Source organism: Gymnoscopelus braueri (assembly GCF_963280865.1).
Source record: "Gymnoscopelus braueri genome assembly, chromosome: 10".
Lineage (NCBI taxonomy): Eukaryota > Metazoa > Chordata > Actinopteri > Myctophiformes > Myctophidae > Gymnoscopelus > Gymnoscopelus braueri.
In genome coordinates, this window is record NC_137611.1 from 13,561,947 (window position 1) to 13,583,945 (window position 21,999).

The window sequence follows — 21,999 nt, forward strand, 5'->3', positions numbered from 1 at the left end:
TACTAATTACACAAAATGATATAATCTACAAGCTCACAATGGCTATTTTCCATGCATCATACGATGCACTATAAAATAAAGTAACAATAGACAACTTTCATCCACTAGATGTCATACTTTTGCAACACCTCTGTTGTAAAAATTATTGCCATTTCCTCCTAACCTCTATACAAGGCAGCAACGTACACAACGCAATGAAAGCAGATGGCCAACGGCAGTCGTCAGCTTACGGCTTCCAGAAGTAAACAAAACATACATTTACGGTCCTATCTATCAATTGACGGTCCAATAAAATGATTATTTCACAATCTGCATTTTTAAAGCAATATTTTTTATTCCACACATTTTTTAAAGCTCTGTGGATTTTTATTATTAGTTAAAACATTGACTACCTTTTGGTTCTCCACATCTCTGTGTGTGATGCCAAAGTAGTCCTTCTCCAGCAGGTTGAGGTGATCGCACACTTTGTCAAACAAGACCTGGCCCTTGGCTCGTTTCTGGGAACAGAAAACACACATACACACTGCTTTATGAGGGGTCAAATGACAAGACTGTGAGCCATGCTGGACATGACCGGCAACCTTCCATTTATGACGGAGGGATTAGTAATAGCATTGACTTGCAGACTTTCAATCATATAATAAAGAAATATAATATTTCGCAAAATTGCGTGATTTTCATAAGATAGTTGAAATGTATACATAAATATAAATGTATACACAATGTATATACATAAAAACTAAAATAATTATTGCATTTCTGAATATTTCAGTGGGAATACATCACAGTACTGAATGTAGGACATTTCCCAAGCCGAATCCAGAGCAGTGTTTTGGCATTTCACCACATGAACCCTAGCACCCAATTTCTGGGGCGAATATCCAGCGAAAATAGGTGATCTACAAGCGGACAACGTGTTGCAAGTTGCAACGCAACGTGTTGTGAGCTTGTGGATTGGCTATTCTCTGCAAGGATATTTGGTGTAGAGGGAAAAAGGGGGGCTAGTATAGACCCCTATTGGACTCTGGTCAACTAAGTATATAACGTTTAAAGTGGTTAAAATGCCTTATTGTCAAGCCACGCCTCTCGAACATTTTCGACTGACCGCTAGCTCCCTTCAACTTCCTGAGCCTTCATCGTCATCAAGGCTTTCACTCGGCTCCTGCCAATCAACAACACGCCTTGGACTGAGCCGCAGGTGTCGTGTACACACGCACACACACACACACACACACACACACACACACACACACACAGAGTGTTGGCCTCCCCAGAGGAGGTGGCGACTGGAGTCCGCTGTCACATTTGGCTCCTCTGTGGAGGTTATTTTTAGGGGTGTGTTACCAGCACAGAACAGCAGCTCTCCCCTCCTCTCTCTCTCTCTCTGCGGTCTCCCAAACCGCCGCATACGAAACCTCCCAGAATGCTGGCCAGCAGCTTGTCACATCTCACCCACTCATCCACTGCTTCACAGCAGCAGGGTGAGTCAGAACACACTCAGCAGCCTTGGAGAGCCACACACACTCGCCTCCATCTATTGACACGAGCAGCACAGACTACATACACGCACGTGACATTTAAGAGACTTCATTTATACTGTACATGGTTGCGTAAGGATGTCGCACACCGAAAATAGCGGGTCTACAAGCTCAAATTGTTTGGCTATTTTGGTGAATCGGGCGTGACGTTATAAACTCCAACATGGACATGCAGCGCACGACACGTTTCGCTCAACTCTTCTTTATGAGCGTCGATCTGACGGGCTGGAGTGTGCTATTCCAGAGTGGTTCTCAACCAGTGGTCCGGGGACCACCAGTGGTCCTTGAGGAGGTTCCAGGTGGACCCCAGCTAAATGATGGAGAGTTGGTAACCAAATGGACCCTTATAGATCTTTACGGGTCCATTTGGTTTCATTTTACGCTCTTAAGAGTTAAATTATTGTTAAACATCTACATTACTCAATTAAATAATTGTTATTTAGATCAACCTGTTATCTTTCCTATGATGGTACCAACATCCAACATGGAATTGTGGACAAAATCTTATCCAACGATAAGCTAAATATTCTAAGTCTTGGGTCTGACAGTCAAAATCTCATCAAATGGTGGTCCGTGGCTCAAATGCCGAATAAATAATGGACCTTGATGTGAAAAGGGCTGAAAACCACTGTGCTATTGCAACAGGCGCACAGTATGAAATTGTCTGCAGCAGATCATTAGTGGTGAAGGGACAGCTCTCAGGGAATCAGCAGAGTCGTGTCAGACTAGCGCTGTGTGACAGTGACTGTGTGACGTCTCAACACTGAGCCCCAGCACTACTGTCAGAGATCTATCAGAAACTGTCACTGCCTGGTGGTGGCTCAGCCTGCTACTAGTGCACTGACCATATGCTTCTTGTAGGAGTCGCAAGGAACCGAGTGCGAATCCATCTCCATCGCATACGTCTCACCCCTCTCTCCCTGTCCTCGGGTTGCCTATCTTTTTTTTCTCCAAAGATTTATTGTTTGGCATTTTTTTAATGCTTTATTTCAGACAGACAGAGAAGAGTGTAGAGAGACAGGAAACCGAGGGCAGACAGAGAGGAGAGACGTGTGAGACGAGATTAGATTCAAACCCAGGTCCTTTGTGCTGCTCGCTATAGGAGCATATGGTCAAATGGCTGAGCCAACAGGCACCCCTCTACCACCGGCCATCTAAATAAAGCAAGAAAATGCCCAAAAAAAGAGGGCAGAAGATGATGGCGTCATGTAACCCTACATTCTGTTCTATTTGAGCACACACATAGGGGCGGCCATAGCTGAGTGGTTAGTGAGCCCGCCTAGGGAACCAGCTGGCCCTGGTTGCCCCAGGTTCGATTCCAGGCTATCCCAGCATATGTGCCGATGATATGAAATTTGTCCCTGAGCAAGACTCTTAACCCCAATTGCTCACAGGTTCTCATTGGAAACAAGACCGCAAGGACTTTCATGAACGACCTGTTAAAAGGAATACAATAGAACAGGTTTTACGTCAAACAATGTTGACTAAGGCAACACAGTAGTGTGCTGTAGCGTACAGTGGAATTCATAACTCTACCTATTATTCACCTGTTTGATATCCAACAGGTTGGGTGTCTAGCGTACATTTTGAGCAGAGTACATGCATCCACCTGCGTTTGTGCACCTGCTTAAAATGTTCAAAACGTACAGTAGGCTACAGCAACAGAGGATGACGTTGTTGTTAGGGTTAGAGTTACAGTGGAGTACATGCAGGCAGGTATCTGCATGCCCGGTAGGGATGGGCAATATTATCGATATCACGATATATCGCGATATTTTATTTCGCGATACTGTATCGCGATTTTTTTTGCTTTTTCAGATACAGGCTTTATGAAAAACATTCAAAGAAGCTATCACAGATCTGCAGCTACTCAATATGTAGTGTATATGTTACAGTATGATTGGAGAACCAGTACGATTGAAGAAAGCGCGCTCGTTTTTACCACCCACCCAGCACTAGAGGGAGCCACAAGCCAGGCTTGTGCACAAACATATATGGCCACACACACACACAGTCACACACACACACGCTCATGCTTTTTTTGGTTTATTGAAAGCAGGACTGTTTAGATACTTTTATTGTGTTCTGGCTTTTGTTTTACTTTCTCCCTGACACACACACACACACACACACACACACACACACACACACACACACACACACACACACACACACACACACACACACACACACACACACACACACACACACACACACACACACAGTGATCCATGAAAAGAACTATTCTGTCCCTATCGGTTTACAAATCAAACGGCGCTGAGTCGACTAGTGGAGCATCGGCCGGTCAGCGCGGGCACTCGCGCCTGGAGGCGCGAGGGCGCGCTTCCTCGGCCTCAAGCTCCACTAAGTCGGCGCGCCGTGCGTGTGAACGCGTGTTCAGCGTTCCCCTCATAGATATTATGGTTCCCCTAGCGTAGCTTCCTGGTTGCTATGTGGGGGGGAACAACAAAAGACAGGTCTCCGTCGGCGCATCAAAGCCCCGCCTCTCCGCGCTCTCCTTCTCCTCCTCGGAGGAGGAGGAGAAGGAGAGAAGGAGAGGACGGGACGGTTTATTACGCGAGGAGGAGGAGGAGGAGGAGGCTCCTCTTCCTCGCGAGCCTCGCGTAATAACCCCCCGCCTCGCAGCGCCGTCCTCCTTCTCCTCCTCGCGAGCCTCGCTAATAAACCCTGTCTCGAAAAGCCCCGCCTCGCCCCGAAGGAGCCCCGTGCCTAAAAACGAGCGCTCTGTCTTCAATCGTACTGGTTCTCCAAACGTACTGTGACATATATATAATCAATATGTAGTTGTGATATATGTATATATCGCAATATATCGCAATATATCACAATATATCGCAATATATCGCAATATATCGCAATATATCCCAATATCGTGATACGACCCAAGTATCGTGATGCGTATCGCAATATAATCGTATCGTGACCCAAGTATCGTGATACGTATCGTATCGTGAGATTATTGCCAATACCCATCCCTAATGCCCGGGGATGTGTTTAGGAATACAGAGAATGGTTTTAGCGCATGGCTCTGGCTAACTGTCTATATAAGAGGGTCGGACTGTGTGTCTGTGTGTGCGGAGCTAATCTCGCAAACCCGCTGGAGCATTCAGCGCCTGATCTCTTGTGCAGACTGGCAGTAGGCAACAGAAGTGCTCTCCACTTAACTGCTGCGCAGCAAAATAAATAAATGAAAGAAAAATCGATCGACACATCGATTATTGCCCTCGACACGTCGACTCGCAAAATATGAGTCGTTTCACATCCCTAATCCCGAGATCTACAAGACTGGATTTCTTTGAATCACGTAGAGGACAGTTTACCAACTTCTATCTATGGAATCATAAATACTCCTGCTGGCTTAGAACCGAGTTTTACTTTGAGAACATTTCCGTCGCCTGTCTCCCTATCGCCCACTCTCCTTTAAAGGTCCCATGACATGAAAAAGACACAAAACACATTTCATGAACACATCACAAAACACATGAAAGTGGTGTCAGCCTGTCAGGGCATAAATCCTAGATGCCACCCCCTCCAAAAATAAAATAAATAAAATCAACGGCAATTACTAACTGCCTCCATACTCCATAATCCCTGTCTAGTGATCAGTGCAGCAGTGGGAGCTGGGTGCTGTGGGCACTCACTCACTCTCTCACCGTGAACAAATACAGCGATTGTGTGTCTGGCTAGAGCAGTGGTTTTCCACCTTTTTCATATGGAGGTCCATTCTTTATTCAGCATTTGAGCCACGGACCACCGTTTGATGAGATTTAGCCTCTCAGACCCAAAGCATATTTTGTTATCGTTGGATACGATTTTGTCCACAATTCCATGCTGTATTGATGTGGTACCATAGGAGAGATAACAGGCAAAGCGTAACGTACAGACTTCTTGTAAATTAAGTAATGCAGATGTTTGACAATAATTTAACTCTTGAGAGCGTAAAATTAAACCAAATGGACCCTTATTTCAAGCGCTCAAGAGTTAAAGATCTACCTAATAAGGGTCCATTTGGTTACCAACTCTTCCATCATTTATGGGGACCACCTGGAACCCCCTCAAGGACCACTGGTGGTCCCCGGACCACTGGTTGAGAACCACTGGGCTAGAGAATTGCTTCCCGCCGCCCCAAAGGTTCTGAAATCTTCTGAAGGAGCTTCACGGGAGAAGCGGAGGGTTAATGGGTTCCAAAACAACAAAATGAGTCATAATGTCAAAAGAAAAATCTGTTGTCTAGCGACGAGCCATTTGTATGGGTTTGAAAACAGCCATTTTCAGGGTAATCGTTTTGGGGGGGATGGGTTGAGCATGGTCGGCTATTTTCACTGTATTTAAAATAGGGCTTAAGTGGTTAATTCATAATATATTGTTGTACGTTTCGGTCCCAAGAGTCCCTTCCTAAAAATGTAGTGGAGTCAAAAGTACAATATTTCTTTTTTTAAATGTAGTCATCATTTTTTGTGTGATCCTTTTAGACTAAGTATATGACTGTACACGTGCTGTTTGCATTTCTGTTTATTAAAATATTAAATCAATTCAATCGATCAATCAGCTTGCAAAAGAATAGTACTCGAGTAAATGTACTTAGTTACTGTCCACCACTTGGTTATCGCCAGCTCATGGCTGATTTATATTATACATGATTGCGCAGCAAAAAATGATGCACAGCAAAGTATGAATCAGACGTTAGGATGGAGCTGGGTGGTGATAAATAATACAGATGTTAGGATGGAGCTGGGTGGTGATAAATAATACAGATGTTAGGATGGAGCTGGGTGGTGATAAATAATACAGATGTTAGGATGGAGCTGGGTGGTGATGATACAGACGTTAGGATGTATCATCACTCTACAAGCTCACAACACAACGCGTCGCAAAGCGAAGCGTTGTGAGCTTGTTGATCGGCTATTTTCAAATAGCCAAAGTATATATAGGTCTGAAGTGGTTAATGTATGTTTTTTTAATAATAATTGAAATCTACAAAGTAACTAGTAACTAAGGTTTTCAGGTAATTGTAAAGAGTAAAACTCTGAGATGGAGTAGAAGTAAAAGTATTGAGAATGGGAAATACTCCAGTAAAGTAAAAAATACCTCAAAATTGTACTTAAGTACAGTACTTGAGTACATGTACTTAGTTACATTCCACCACTGGTGATAATACAGTATAGGACTGTGCTGTGGGTGTTCACGGCAATTTATGAGGGATGAAGAACACACACTCATATTAAAAGATAACAAGCTTAGTCGGCAAAAATAGAACACTAATTTCTAACAAACTAATGAGGGATTTGTTTCACTCTCTCCTCCTCACTCCATGCTCTGTGGTGAGGAGCATGTGCTGCATAAACAGCCTCTTGATGCGAGCCAAAGAAAAAGCTCATATCTGTGTCACTTGGAGTGATGATGAGAAACTTCCTAGTTAAGTTAACTTCCAGTTTCCCTCCCACTGGAGGAAACGAGTTCAGCTGGAAACCGGCGAGGTCGCGGAGATAAAACATGTTCATATCTTGACATTTTGGATTCATTTCAAATGGGACCGACCGGGGGAGTGGGAGGATAGAGAAGCATGAATAGTCTCTCTCTTACAAGAATACAAGGATCAGCTAGTCTATTCCGTGGTTTAAACAAGGACCATAGTGCTTTGCGGCTTCCATAATAACGCTTGCCTTAACTAGAGCCAGTAGCAGATAGACAGACAGACAGACAGACAGACAGACAGACAGACAGACAGACAGACAGACAGACAGACAGACAGACAGACAGACAGACAGACAGGTTGATAGATCGACGGACGGACGGATAGACGGATAGATGGACAGACAGACAGACCGACAGACAGACAGACAGATGGGTGGTCGGACAGACTAATGAACAGACAGACAAGTAGACGTTTATTGATCCCCGTGGGGAGATCCAGGTGTCAAAACAGGTCGAGGCTTAGCACTAAGCTATTCCATAAACTATGTTAATTACTTCACAAAAAGTAATTAGAGATTGTTGATTTGTATCTCACATGAAAACATAATCTCTCGCCCCGCCCGTGGCTTGGCTGAGAGTATTAAGACTAACCACTAAAGTAAAGTAAAAGGCAATCCAGGTTGCCTATTCCGAGAAATGTCCCTGTCGAAAGTTCACAGGCTGCATTCCAGGGACAGCCGACATGCCCAGCCACAGGTATGTATGTGTCCTGCTGTAGTGTCCTCGAGCAAGACACTGAACATCTCTCAGCTCAGTCAATGGAACTTGTTCTAGCTGGCAGCATTAGCTAAATGCCTTCAGCACAACATGCAAATGAGGGGCGCTTTAGGCAAGAGACAGAACTGGCTGTACAGTGTACATTTTATTCAACACTTCCTAATTAACAGGATGAAACTGGTTTCTCCTATACTATACTTTGGCTATTCAAAAATAGCAGATATACAAGCTCATAGCACTATGAGCTTGTATATCTGCTATTTTTGAATAGCCAAAGTATAAAAATAATGGTTAAAATGGTTACACAGATGTGTTGCCGGTTTTAATGGGTTAAATGTTAGTTTTAGAGACATGGGTGAGGTGAGGTTATCCTAGCCTGCTGTCAGAGAGCGTCAGGAAGCCTTGGCAAGAGGCATGGCCAAAGGATTAGATGCTAGTAGTAAACACACGGGTCAGGGTGATTCCTCTGGAGTCTTTCCTGTCCACACTCCTCACCACACGTGCATGCGTATACCACGTGCATAGTAAACACATACCCAATAACAGACACTAATAGAAACAGAGTTCGGACGTACTAGCTCAACTGACCTCATCTCTAACATTTTTCTTTTGAACTTTCAGATACTGCATGACTTCTCAGTATTAAGGAACATTTTGACATTTTGACCTTGATGTGCTTTTTTAGAGATTCAAGTTTAACGTTTAATTTGGGCTTCTTATTCAGCGAATGTGACGGTAATACATGTTTAGGGGCATATGCCTCTGAAACACAGTAGAACCTTAAAGCAACCCGGCAGCATTTCTTTTTCAGCTGTTAAATGTTTTCCATGGTCAACTTGCCTTGTAGTGCTACAGTACATTTATTCCAGAGGGCCATAGACCATTTTGTGACAAACAGATGAATTTCAAGTGCAAAATTCCCAAGTTTAAACTCCTCTATAAAGTGTATTTGGCTGAAAGTGACATTCCCATCACAGATGATGGGAATGTCACTTTCAGAATGTCAATGTGTATCACATTAGTAAGACAACTGGACTGGGTCCAAAAACGGCGAGGCTACATGTGGATTTGGAATTTGGACTAAGGCCGGGATCCTTTAGGATTTTAACGATTCCGGTTCTTAACGGTCCACTTCAAATGGACCCTTACAGGTAGGTATGTAACTCTGCAAGTGTACACATTGGAACCAAATGGACCCATTCAAATGGGCCCTTACACTGAGAGTCTACAAAATGGAACCGAATGGACTCCAGGTCCATTTGGTTCCATTTTGTACACTCTCAGAGTTATGGTGGTCCTTGAAATTAAAATGTTTTAGAACCACCGGTATTGTAGTTGTATAGCATATGTGAAGTCCACATACCAACTCTGACATTGTGACAAAACCGGTTCCGGTTCCAAATGTGGTGGAACCGTTACTCCTCAATGTTGGATCCGGTTCCTATATGACGTCAATCGTCTATGACGTATTTATGACGTACAGCATCTATGACGTATGACTGCATATTTGGGCTTCAGGTTTCAGCTCGATTCGACTGCCATTCACTTCCTTATACTGTGTAGATGTAGACGGCTTGGCTCTGAAAGAGCCTCGCTTCATCTGCCTTAAAACAAGACCAGGAGACCTGGTTCTGCCAGACCCAGAATGAAGTCTGGGTCTGGCAGCTTTACTTAATTACATACTTGTGACATAATAATGATGTCATGAATAGAATTCGTGACGAAGGGGACGAAAAGGGGACAGACTTTTGAATGGCCGGGCTTCGCACAACGTGTGTCCCTTCTATGCCCATGTATGGACAGACTTTTTTTGGGGACAGAATTTTTTTTGGCTGGGGCCGGAGGACAAAGTGACAGACTTTTTTTTGGCTGGGGCCGGAGGACAAAGTGACAGACTTTTTTTTGGCTGGGGCCGGAGGACAAAGTGACAGACTTTTTTTTGGCTGGGGCCGGAGGACAAAGTGACCATGCCCATGTATGGACGAAACAGGTACAAAGCCTCATGTAAGCCCGACCCCTTGGGTCTGGCAAAAACTAGTCTGGTTGCCACAGCAGCATGACGTACTGTACAGTAATACCTTCAAACCGCAAGCGCATACAGTTTTGTGTTCAAATTAATGTGGAAAGAGGAAGTACAGTACAGCTGGCCGAAAGGAGGATTTAAAGTATGGCAATGAATGAAAATGCCTTCCGGTCTCTGGTGGTCAAAATGCGCTCCTTATTTAATTTTTCAGTAAGACCGATTTATCTCCATGGACATATGCTTGTAAAATGGGAAGCATTGTTGTAGGCCCTCTGGTAAGTAGTATATCTGCTGCGCTCCACAGTCCAAGCTGACTCTGTTTCTAGGCCAATGTCCTTAGAAATCCTACCAGGGACCGCAGTGGGAGATCAAGCTGCCAAGTAATCACAGCCGACCCACACAGGGTGTCCGACACTGAAGTCCTTCCAACAAAGCGCTCCCATTTCATGGTTTTCTCCCCCCCAAACAGTTTGCTAATCCCCCTTGTTCAAAGCTCCCGGTGGGGAGGAATCTGCTTAACAGAGGGAGATTTAAGGAGGAGGGTGTGAGTCACCGACTGGTTTTCTACTCCTCCTCCTCCCTCAGCGGCACACAGCAAAAATCATTAGGGTTCATTTAACAGTGTATACAAGTGGGATTAAATGGACCGTCATGGGACCATTTGCATACTCAGAGTAAAAACATGCAAAAAACAATGCATAAATTAACACTGATAGATTTTACTGTGCAGGCACGGGATGAAGTTATGACTTCATCAGCTATTTGCCAAGGTGTGAAACATTGGTACATTTTAGAAAATGTTTGGAAAAACCTGCACTATACAGTTTCATGAAAGTATGAAAGAGACCTCAACCTGATGAAGGTCTCCGAAGGGGTAATCTTAGTGTTTCCCATTAAGCTTTGTATTTGCATTTGAAGACAGAGAGTGTGCAGGAGTCTTACTTCTACACTGAGTGCATATACACAGGTAGATCCAGTGTTAATTTAAAAGGATAGTTCACCAAAAAAAAATACTTTTTCTCTATCGTTTAGTCACCCCATGGAGACTTGAATTCATGGATATGCTTTTGTTTTTGTCGCATTCCTAAGCCAATCATTTGATGACCAGCGGACCGGTAGGAGACACAAAGGAGACGTCTACCGGAACCGCTGCCGGTCATCAAATTATTGGCTTAGGAATGCGACAAAAACAAAAAAATATCCATGAATTCAAGTCTCCATGGGGTGACTAATCGATAGAAAAGGTCATTTTGAGGGCGAACTATCCTTTTAACTCTGAAAGTGTAAGAAAAATTGTCGATAGTCCAACATTCATTCTGACCCCCATCCAACACCCTGAGTGCCCAAACATGTGCGTAATAATTAGAACCCGTAGCGGTGATAATAACCAGTGGCATCATCTCCAGCGTCTCACCTCCACAGTGAGTGTGTAGTCGGAGCCGTCCAGCAGTGCGATCTTGCACTGCATGATCTTCAGCTTCTTCACTCCTCTTAACGGAGACCTGGACAGACGGCTGGTGGACGACCGGTGGGACGTAAGGTCCTCCTCCTGAGACTCCTAAGAGGAAGGACAATCATCAAAGTCAGATTTCTGGCCTATCCATTTTTTATCAAAGTCTGAACAGAAACAAAAAAAAATAACACGCACACATGGAAACTGATTTTTGGGGAAGTGGACTTGAAATACATTAGTTGTCTCAGTCTGGACACTCAAGCCTGATTTATACTTCATCTTCGGAAAGGGAGGTGATTAGGCATGTAACGATTTATCGTAAATCGATTAAAATCTAAACTGGTGACAATCGATTTAATAAAAAAATTATTGCGATGCGATGCAAGAGTTTTCAGTCATTTGCTACTGTATTGAAAAGAGGATAAGAGAAAACACAGTATTGTAAAGAAAAGAAAATAGAAGAAAATACTGGATTTGTGTAAGAGGGAGAGAAAAAAAAAAAGATTTTTCGGTCATTTGTCTGTAAACTAAGTTTGTGTACCTAGTATCGTGATTCAAATTGTATCATGAGTACGAAACCAGAGTTTGTTTTTCCAACATCGGAAGGTGTGTACAGTATTTTGGTCTTTAGGTTCTTTCCTGCTCACAGTGCTGTACTCTTTAAGTGTCAGTTACTTAACATTGCTGTTTAGGACAAAAACCCCTGGTTCTAATGTCACAAGACCAAAACGTAAAAATAGAGATGGCTGTCAGAATCAACCGAATCAGAATCAGAGTAGAGGAGAGCAAAAGGTGTGTGCTGCCATTTTGTCTTGAACGGAGAAAATCCAATTTTCCACTTGGCTGAAAACAAGGCCCCTTCCTGCGAGATTTTGAACAGGGGAAAGGACTCGGGGCCCAGGGACGTGTTACCTCGTTACTATGAAAGTGGCAGTGCAATTACTGTCTCTTTTCATTTTCAAATTGAAAAAGCATTTTTCCAGCTCTTCAGGCAATATCTGTCATATTGTGAATCTACTGCAGGTAGACTGAGGCCACAGTTTAATTTTCATATGACAGCCCTATATGAATATATGAAAAATGACAAATTATACAGTGCGTGTCTGTGCCAAAGTAATATCTCAACCTAAGTACTGCATAAAAATGGACACGGTTGTACCAGGCTTTCTTTATTTTTTATTCAAAAATAAGAAAATGAAATATCATGTCTCATGATTAGGGGTCATCGCGATGCTGGCTTGTGGTGGACATTTTTGTCAAAATAAAATAATTGCCAAGGACATGCAAATGACCAATAATATTACCAGAAACACATAAAGAGCTAAGCTTTTAAAGCCCTAAATGACCATTACAGGTCTGTAACTCTGAGTGTACAAATGGAACCAAATGGACCCGTAATTATGGGGGTCCTTGAAAATAAAAGAGAACCACTGTACAAGTGGACTCCCGACATTCAGTAATTGGGTCTTTTGATCAAAACATTATGATGTTATGTAACATCATGTAACATCATACAAAAATAAAATCATATTTGTAAGGACATATTGATGACCCCTGCTCATGATATGTAAAGTATGTTTTACATACCTCCAACAAGTAAGATGATACACCCAACATGTGACAGATTTCTCACAAACATCCCCCTCCCATGATGATTCACTATATCCTCTCATGCTTTCCCTATCAACATCCCATTTCCATAGGGCAATGAATGGGGTTCAGTGTTTGAGCATGCACATATTTATGTGACTTTCTGCACATCATTGAAAAGTAAAACAATTTGGAGCCAAAGCTGTTTTTTTCTGCGAATCTATAATCATTCTGGGCACTGTGGCCTTTTTTATCCTCACTACTGATTGCTTTTTTTTACTGTCAGACTACACATTTAAACTTTATTCTACTGTTGCATGCATTCGCGGCCTACTCTAGATAAGGCTGCCAGTTAAACTGCTGCTAGTCTGATCCAGTAGCATTTACAAAGCTGACAGATTCAGAACAAGATTCCAAGGAGTCATCTTCCAGACAAGACCATGATTAAGTACAGTTTTGTCTACAGGTTAACCAATTTGCTAACCCAAACACCTTACGTTACCATAATAGTTCTTTTTTTTTTATCATGGCTCATTCTAGAAAATATAAAATCACCAGGTTGATGTCTGCATTGTGATGAGATTCTGGCATTATGTTGACTAACATTACTCAAAGCTATCAAAAATGTGATTGCAGTCACATCTTCTAGACTACTGCTAAAGAAGTGGAAAGAAAAGTTGGGAAACCAGAGATCCTTATTATTATCATGATGATGAGGTGTGAATCTCCCTTCAGTCTGTTAGTGCCACAGCTAGTTGAAAGCTCTGGAAATGTGACCGGACCACCGGTAGATGGAACAGATAGCCTGTCAGCCAGGTAACTTGTTGGGACTGCTATCTGTGGACAAGCACTCAGGGCCCCAGATAAGATCACAAGCTCCGTAACTCAGGGCTGCCTCAGACAAAACACGGACAAGCTGCAGACTGCATTCTCCCCCACAACAGAGACCTCTGCTGTTTTCTTAACACATTAACCGCCAAGAACGTAGTCCTACGGTCCGTTAAATCCAACTGTTAAGCACCGAGACCGTAGCCCTACGGTCCACGGTCTTTTCGCGCTAAAAATGTCCAGGTGCACTTTCGGAATTTTTTTTATCCACTTCCGTTTCCGGTTTGATGACCGGAAACGGAATTATTTGGGATCCGGTTTTGACGATCACGTCCGCCCTCGTTCTACAGACGAAACTGAAACTCAATTCTCTTCCTGTAGTTTTTTCTCCTCGCATATCACTGTTTAACGTAATCCGCTCTAACTACAACATGGATGCCCCGTTTGACACGTGGTTTTCACTGGGAGATACAGTGAGATGTCGCCGAAGTAAACAGACCGTGTACGGCTCAATCTTAAGGATTTTAACAAGATCTATGGCGACATGAAAAAAACAAAAAAAATACAAAAACACCTTGGCACTGGTGAGTACATTATGAGATTAACCTCTGGCGGTCGATGTGTTAAGACTGAAAGACGGTTCAACGTAAATCTTGGGATCTTATTTTTGTGCATGAGATTACGTTCCCAGAATCAGATTAGATTTATTTACCAATTACAGTATATGTATATGAATTGATATTTGGGTGGTGTAACACACACACACACAATAGTGCAAGACATTAACCTCATGAACCCTAGCGTCCCTATTCTGGGCATGTAATAATACACCAACATCCGACGAAAATAGCAGATCTACAACCGCACAACCCGTTGTGTTGCAATGGCTTGTTGTGAGCTTGTAGATCAGCTATTTTCGCCAAGGAGATCTGGTGTAGAAGGGAAAAAAAGGAGGAGGCCACTTCAAATCAATGGCACGATTATTTAAAACTTTTGCCTCGATCACAATGAATGAGCAATTATTAAGCAAAATAATTGTGAAAAATAATAAATCAACAAGCTCTACTCAGACTAATCGTCATCGATGTAGTCGATTATTAAAAAAAAATCTATTATGGCTTTTTCGTGTCGAGTTGTTGACATATACGAAACAAATAAATATATATATTTTTCAAACGCACTTTTCAGTTATAAGTTCGTTATTGGTTCTTAACACATTAACTGCCAAGACCGTAGTCCTACGGGCCGTTAAATCCAACTGTTAAGCGCCGAGACCGTAGCCCTACGGGCTGCGGTCTTTTCGCGCATGCGCGGTCCGGGTGCACTTTCGGAATTTTTTTGATCCACTTCCGTTTCCGGTTTGATGACAGGAAATAGAATTATTTGGGATCCGGTTTTCACGATCACGCCCGCTCCCATTCTACAGACGAAACTGAAACTCAATTCTCTTCCTGTAGTTTTTTCTCCTCGCATTTCACTGTTTAACGTAATCCGCTCTAACTCAAACATGGATGCCCCGTTTGACACGTGGTTTTCACTGGGAGATACAGGGAGATCTCGCGGATGTAAACAGACTGTGTAGCGCTCAATCTTAAGGATTTTAACAAGATCTATGGCGACATGAAAAAAACAAAAAAACAACAAAAACACCTTGGCACTGGTGAGTACATTATGAGATTAGCCCTTGGCAGTGGATGTGTTAATATCGGTTTTGATATATTTTCAGTTAGTTGCCCAGCCCTAGGGCCAAGTACAGACTTAAGTGACCTGATGAAGACTCTTTTCGGTTGAAACGTTGTCCACTCAATAAAATGTTCTACTGGGAGCTGAGATACAGTGTGTGGACTTCCCTGTCTTCTTCAGTGTACGTATTCATTGTTGTTCAGCACCTGTACATTTGTATCGGGATGTGCGCGCTTCGCTTTGGACACTATTCCTAGGGTTAATGGTGGTTAACTTGACACAGGAGGTGGAATTATGGGTGGATGATGGGGATGCTGACCTGTGTCTTCTTGGCAGGGGTGCTGTGTCCGACAACGGGGGGCAGCTGCTCTGGCAGGGCCTGATGGGACACGGGGGCCGCGGCGCCTCCTGCTGGCTCTTGGCTGGGCTGCGATGTCGCCTTGGCCTCCCCGTTCTCGGTCTCCTTCTTCTTCTCCTGCGGCTCCGACTCGGCGCCTGATTCGGTCGTCATGGCAAATCACACTAGAGACGGGGGATAAAGAGCAAGGGGAGGGGGACGGAAAAGGAATTAAGATGAGTCACCCAACCTACTTAGAGCATCTTTATTTACGGTAGCTTTTCTTCCCCCCCGCCCCCCCCCCCCCCCGCTCGACCATTGTCTGATGCGAATGCAAGGACATAGTTATTATTTATGACAATGGGAATGAGTAAGGAGAAATGTTGAAACACGTTGGCCTCATTCTGCTTTTAGTCCAGCTGAGCTGAAGTGATAAATACAGTCTGCTGGTAAGCCTGGCTGCATTCAGACATACAGTAGAGGGATGGTGTAGCCTAGTGTTTTCAGCCCATCTCTCTTCTCACCACATCATGTACTGTACAGCTAATTCACTCATCAAGTGTCCTAAAAGCAGTCTTTGGACGAACCCTCCACTGTCCGACTCCTACATCGGAATTGTAAATGGAGTAATGGACATAGCTTTCATCTATACTGTATCCTCATCAAGGTAAGACCGCGTTCATGTGATGGTCGATATTATAAATTAATAGCTTATACATACAGAACAGTGACTAGACTTGAGCCAAAACAAGCATTCACCCAGGTTAGAATAGTCCTTCCTTCTCTTTTATTTTTTTACATTAATCACTTGAACCCATTATCCCTATTCTGAGGGGAAGATTAACCAAGATTAGCAGATCTACAAGCACACAACACCTCGCAGTGCAAGGCATTGTGAGCTTGTAGATCGGCTATTTTGGGCAAAGTGGTTTGGCGTAGAGGGGAAGAAGGAGCAAACCAAGTACAGAGCCAAATGTCAAGTATTGAGGGTGTATGTCTGAAATAAACAAAAAACATAACACTGATAGTCAATGAAGCTATCCATGAAATCTATGAAAAGGTTTAATCTGAACACATTTTCATACAGAATGTAGTGTGGGGGGGGGGTCCGTGCTTCATCGCTCTCTCAGCTAAGGGGTCCTTGACCTGAAAAACATTGAAGGCCCTAGATGCACTAGATGGTTTTGCTAGATCGTCAACATCTAGCTGTCTGACTAGTTCTGACTCTATTGAAAGTGACAATGAGCTGAGATGTGTTTGGCACAAGTTACTCCGCAGCTTATTTTTATTCTGCCTAAAATGGAAAGTCTCCGGCTCAGCCTGACTGTTTGTTACAGGCGAGTTTAGAAAAATCAAAAGTGCCACAAAAAAACATTGGGGAACACTGACTGCAAATCTGCCTGAAATGTCCCAAGCAATTTACGTGGGCACTTCTCACCCTCAGAGTCAGACATGAAAGACTTGAATTGGATTGTTCCTTGGAAAAGTTCATGAGAATATGGATGGATATATGCTCAGTGGTGGAAAGTAACTAATAGTCAGGGGATATTAGCAGAAAGGTTTCCAATCTTGGAATAAATTCCTTACCAAAAAAAATCTTCACCAATGTGTTTGTAAAGGTGTCTAGTAACACATCTCACAAAGGGACACTAGGGTGTTTTTATGATTCTGAATCCATTGCAAGCATTTGTTTTGCACCAAAACCACTCCTTGGGCTAAAAACAGCCCAATCTCAATGGGATTTTTACACAAAAAGTATACCTGACAAGGATGGCTATGGCCGTTTTTAGCCCAAGGAGTGGTTTTGGTGCAAAACAAATGCTTGCAATGGATTCTGAATCATAAAAACACCCTAGTTTGACCCCTCACATGCTACTTAAAACAGAATTAAAATTAGATTTTTTTTGCCCTGCATGGAAATGCAGGGAAATGGTGGGTACCCCAACTTTCAGCAGCTGTCAAAAATTCTCCTAGGGAAACTGAATTTCAGTCTTTGTGAGATGTGTTACTAGACACCTTTACAAACACATTGGTGAAGATTTTTTTTGGTAAGGAATTTATTCCAAGATTGGAATCCTTTCTCCTAATATCCCCTGACTATAAGTACATTTACTCAAGTACTGTACTTAATTACAATTTTGAGTGTTTTTACTTTTGAAAATAGCCGATCTACACGCTCACAATGCGTCGCAGACAGTAGATTCTTTCAAAAGATTTGTATACATTTTGTACGCATAAAAACTTGTGAAACGGGACAGTCTGCATAATGAGTACTTTCTACTTTTGGAACTTTATGTACATTTTGATGCCAATACTTTTGTACTTTTACTCAAGTAATTTGTGTAACCTGGACTACTTGTAACAGAGTATTTCTACATTGCAGTATTGATACTTTTACTTATGGAATTGTTTTTTAAACTTTTTCCAACACTGGATATTTACCCTTTCCACTATGACATCACTGCTAGACACCACCTGATCTGACATAAACAGAACTTGTAAGAATCCAGGCGATGTTCAAGGCATGCCACTAGCTTATGTTTCTATTTTTCAGCTTCTCCCTCCCCTCAAGTTTCACACCTGGCTCTGAGCTCTCATCTGCAAATGTATTGCGTTTCCCCTATATGTGACTATGACATGACTATGTGACTGAGAGACACCTGTCACGTTTAAAAGGAGTAAAAAATGACTTATTTTCTATCAATTACACACCCCATGAAGCCTTGAATCATGGAGATTTTTTTAGTTTTTGTCGCATTCCTGAGCCAATAATTTTATGACAGGCAGAGAGTCTCCAGTAGTTCTCTTATTGACCGATGACCCAGTCATCAAAATATTGTCTTAGGAATGCGACAAAAAACTCTCCATGAATTCAAGGCTTCATGGGGTGTGTAATTGATATAAAACTAGAAAAAGTGCTCCTCGGAGCACAGGTCTCCGCCAGGTCAGGTACGTTATTGTGGCCTCCTGGTGGCGCTATAATAGGCCAATGTGAAAGGGGTGTCATTTCTTCTTAGGCTTTTCACGGCAATCAGACACTGCATTCATGATTTGAGGCTTTTGTTCCAAAAATGTGTTTTGCTAAGATTAGACCTGCTGGTGGCGCTATAACAGGCCAATGTGAAAAGGGTGCCATTTCTTCCTCGGCCTAGTGGGAATGTGCGTGTGAAATTTCACGGAAATCGCAAGCTGCGTTCATGATTTGAGGCATTTTGTTCAAAACGGACCAATCCTGCAAACTTTGGAAGCCAACCTTAGCCAATGAGGATGGCATATGGAAAATCGGACAGATCCGTGTTGATCACATGACTATAGAGATAATGTGTACCGAATTGCATGACGTTTGGATCAAATCTGTAGGAGTAAATGGGTTTTGCACAAATCGGCCTCCTGGTGGCGCTATAACAGGGCTATGTGAAAAATGTGTGGCAGAGGTTCTGAATTGGCATCCAGGGAGTGTGTGTGCACAGTTTCGGAGCGAGCGGGCCAACGGTGTCGGAGATTAGCTATTCACAGACGGACGGACGGACGGACGGACACACACACACACAGACGGGGGGTAAAACATACTCTCTCGCCATGCCTTCGGCCTGGCGGAGACAATAAGTGATGTTTTGGGTGAACTACTCCTTTCAATAGCCTCAAACTGGTCTCGCTGTCCCGCCGCAAGATCCCTCAACGAAGATAAAAGCCGGGCGGCTACAGAGATGTCAATGTCACTTTTCTGTTTGTGTATGCATGGCAGCGTGCAACCGATCAAGTATGATGTCCCAAAAATGTGCCATGAACACAATTTCTAAAGGTGTCCAATTTAGCACATAGTCCAACACCCTCAAATTGAGTACCGGTATGTCTTTTCTCATTATCATCATCACTGCACATGGGCCTCTCTAATGTGGGTGTAATTTCTCTCCCTTGGTTGACTCTGCCCAAGCACTTCGCAGAGTATTGAACAGCCATTTTAACATCAGTCTGAAATCTGTCTTTCGAAAGACTTCCCACATCTTTGTGTGGATGAGGAGCTAAATGTGTACAGTGACTGCAACATGTGTCTGCCTCTGGGCCACTGATGTCTAAAGACTTAACCCCAACTAAGGCATATGTGCACAAGGCACACACATCTATCAGTTTTCTGTAGTTTCAGATGGGCCTGCAACCATTGTATTTCCCTGACATGCTGCTTGGATTGTCACACGATATGACTGACCTCTACACTTTGAGAGGTCCAACCCAAGGCTCTCCACCGTCAAAGCCACACAGTCTGCTAAACTTTTACTAGCGTGGCTCTCAGTTGGCTCAAAGCCCAGGAATCGCTCCACCACATTCCCACTGCTGTTAACAAACCAGAATATGAACGTCAATTGGCCCACGTTTGACAGGTCTGGGGTGGAGTGAACAAAATACTGAACAAAATACATCCCAAGCCTCACCCGCTATAGTGTGGTGAGTTTTCTGACCCGATAGCTCAATGAGTTCTTCTTCACATACTGTATGTTGTCGATGGCAAATAGGACACTGTGCCTCTTCCTTTTCTGCCCAACTTTTTTATATGTTCAGCTAAGAATGGGTCAAATTGTGATAGCAATTCTAGTAAGGGTGTGTGAACTGTGAATTTTTCGATATCTCATCATGATTCAATTTAGATTCTTGGGGTCACGTTTCAAAATCGATTCAGTACTTGATTCAGTACATTGAGGGGATTTCAGGATCTATTCCAGCCTGCTGTGCGATAAGAAAGGCAATGTAGCAAATTATGGCATTCTCAGTGACTGATAGGATAACAACTTAAGTAATAAAAGTGACAGGCATCTGAGGATAACATTTATAAAACATTTTTAAAAAGCCGCTGAGGAGAAAACTAAAACTACAAAACATGTATGTGAATCATTTCAGAATCCTAGAGCCTTAAATTCTAAGATGCCAAGGAAATTACCATTTGACCCAAACCGTTCATCATCCCCCATAAATGCAAGTCCTCTTTCAAACAAAAACTCGATCACTGCTGTGGGCTGACCCAAACTGTTCATCATGTTCTCTTTCAACCAAGAACTTGATCACTGCTGCAACTCTTTTCAAAATGTCCCTCCAGTATTTACATTCCCCATCAAGTTGCTGCATGAGTCCCCCAGGGTTTGATTTTGGGGGTCCCCAGATAATTAGCTTAATGTGCAACATTGTTTCATCACTGTAAACAATCCTGGAACATGAAGAAAACCAACATACAGTATACATGTATACAGGGTATCTGCAGATTTCTAAAGTGCAAATTTAAAGGAGTAGTTCACCCAAACAAATGACTATTATTACACACCCCATGAACTTCATGAAGGGCGCGCTCCCACCAAGAGTTGGCTGGCCGCTGTTTGCAGAATCTGCCAATGCATTGTCAATGCAAATGCGTTGATTCACGCAAGAGCAGATTTTTCCACTAGTCGCGCAGACCTTGCGTTTATCTGCTCTCCGCGACTAAGCATAAAACTGCTGGAGGCAGGAGCCGATTTTCTCCCTCTGTCCAATCGGGTGAGTCGAAGGCGGACCGTCCCAAGACTCAGGAAGCAACATGGTGCTCAAGGCAAATTGTCAAATATTACCTAAGAAAGAGGCAAAACTTTTGAAAATAGCCGATCTACAAGCTCACATCGCCTCGCAACGCGGCTATTTTCACAATATTTATCTGTGGAACCGAGTCAAACTAAATGTAATGCCTCAACTCCTGTAATTCCAAGTGGGGGGGGGGGGTCCCCAGTGGATATATGATTATTTTGGGAGGGTCACGGCCTGAAAGGTTTGGGAACCCTTGATCTATAGCACTGCTGTTTGTCTGCTGGAGGCAAGCATCACGTTCCCTTATTCCTTCAGTAGTACTTACACGAACAACCACTAATCCCCTGTCTAAACTTTAAGCCACGAGCTTCGTAACAGTCAGTATGCAAAACAGTAACACATCCTGCTAAGGGTGAGTAGAGTAGTAGCCGCTGTCTAAAAACGGTCTGCCCAGTACACAGTTCAGAAGCCCACTAGGCCTGTCACAATTGTTACATAATCGCCATTATTTTGCATAATCGTCATAATCGTTTCCATGCAGAAAACTTTTCAGATATTTTCTAACGTTTTCAACGCGCTTGTAGATTGGCTATCAAATTCCACTGCTATCAAATTCCACTGCTATCAAATTCCACTATTAATGTTTTAAAGTATAAAGTTATTAAACATGTCAGTAATTTCTTTGTATATTTAGGTAATTTGTCATTTCTACCCTGTACAACTTCGAAGCCTAAAAGCCAAAAAGAAATTAGCTTTTTATTAATATTTTCCAGTGTTCAATGACAAAAAA

The 21,999-nt window shown here is 42.9% G+C and overlaps 1 protein-coding gene across 10 annotated transcripts in view; it reads right to left on the reverse strand.

Annotated features, from left to right (window-relative positions):
• The window catches only part of LOC308094466 (band 4.1-like protein 3), an 81,550-nt gene that overhangs the window by 33,164 nt on the left and 26,387 nt on the right, over positions 1–21,999 (reverse strand). For 9 of the 10 annotated variants that reach the window (XM_080441135.1, XM_080441134.1, XM_080441141.1 and 6 more), the window contains exons 2-4: positions 15,648–15,850; positions 11,189–11,332; positions 393–497 (exon numbers count right to left, since the gene is read on the reverse strand). In XM_080441135.1, coding sequence (XP_080297261.1) covers positions 393–497; positions 11,189–11,332; positions 15,648–15,839 — 441 coding nt within the window. In that variant the 5' untranslated portion in view covers positions 15,840–15,850. The remainder of the gene's footprint in view (positions 1–392; positions 498–11,188; positions 11,333–15,647; positions 15,851–21,999) is intronic. The other variant, XM_080441142.1, reaches the window with a different exon arrangement.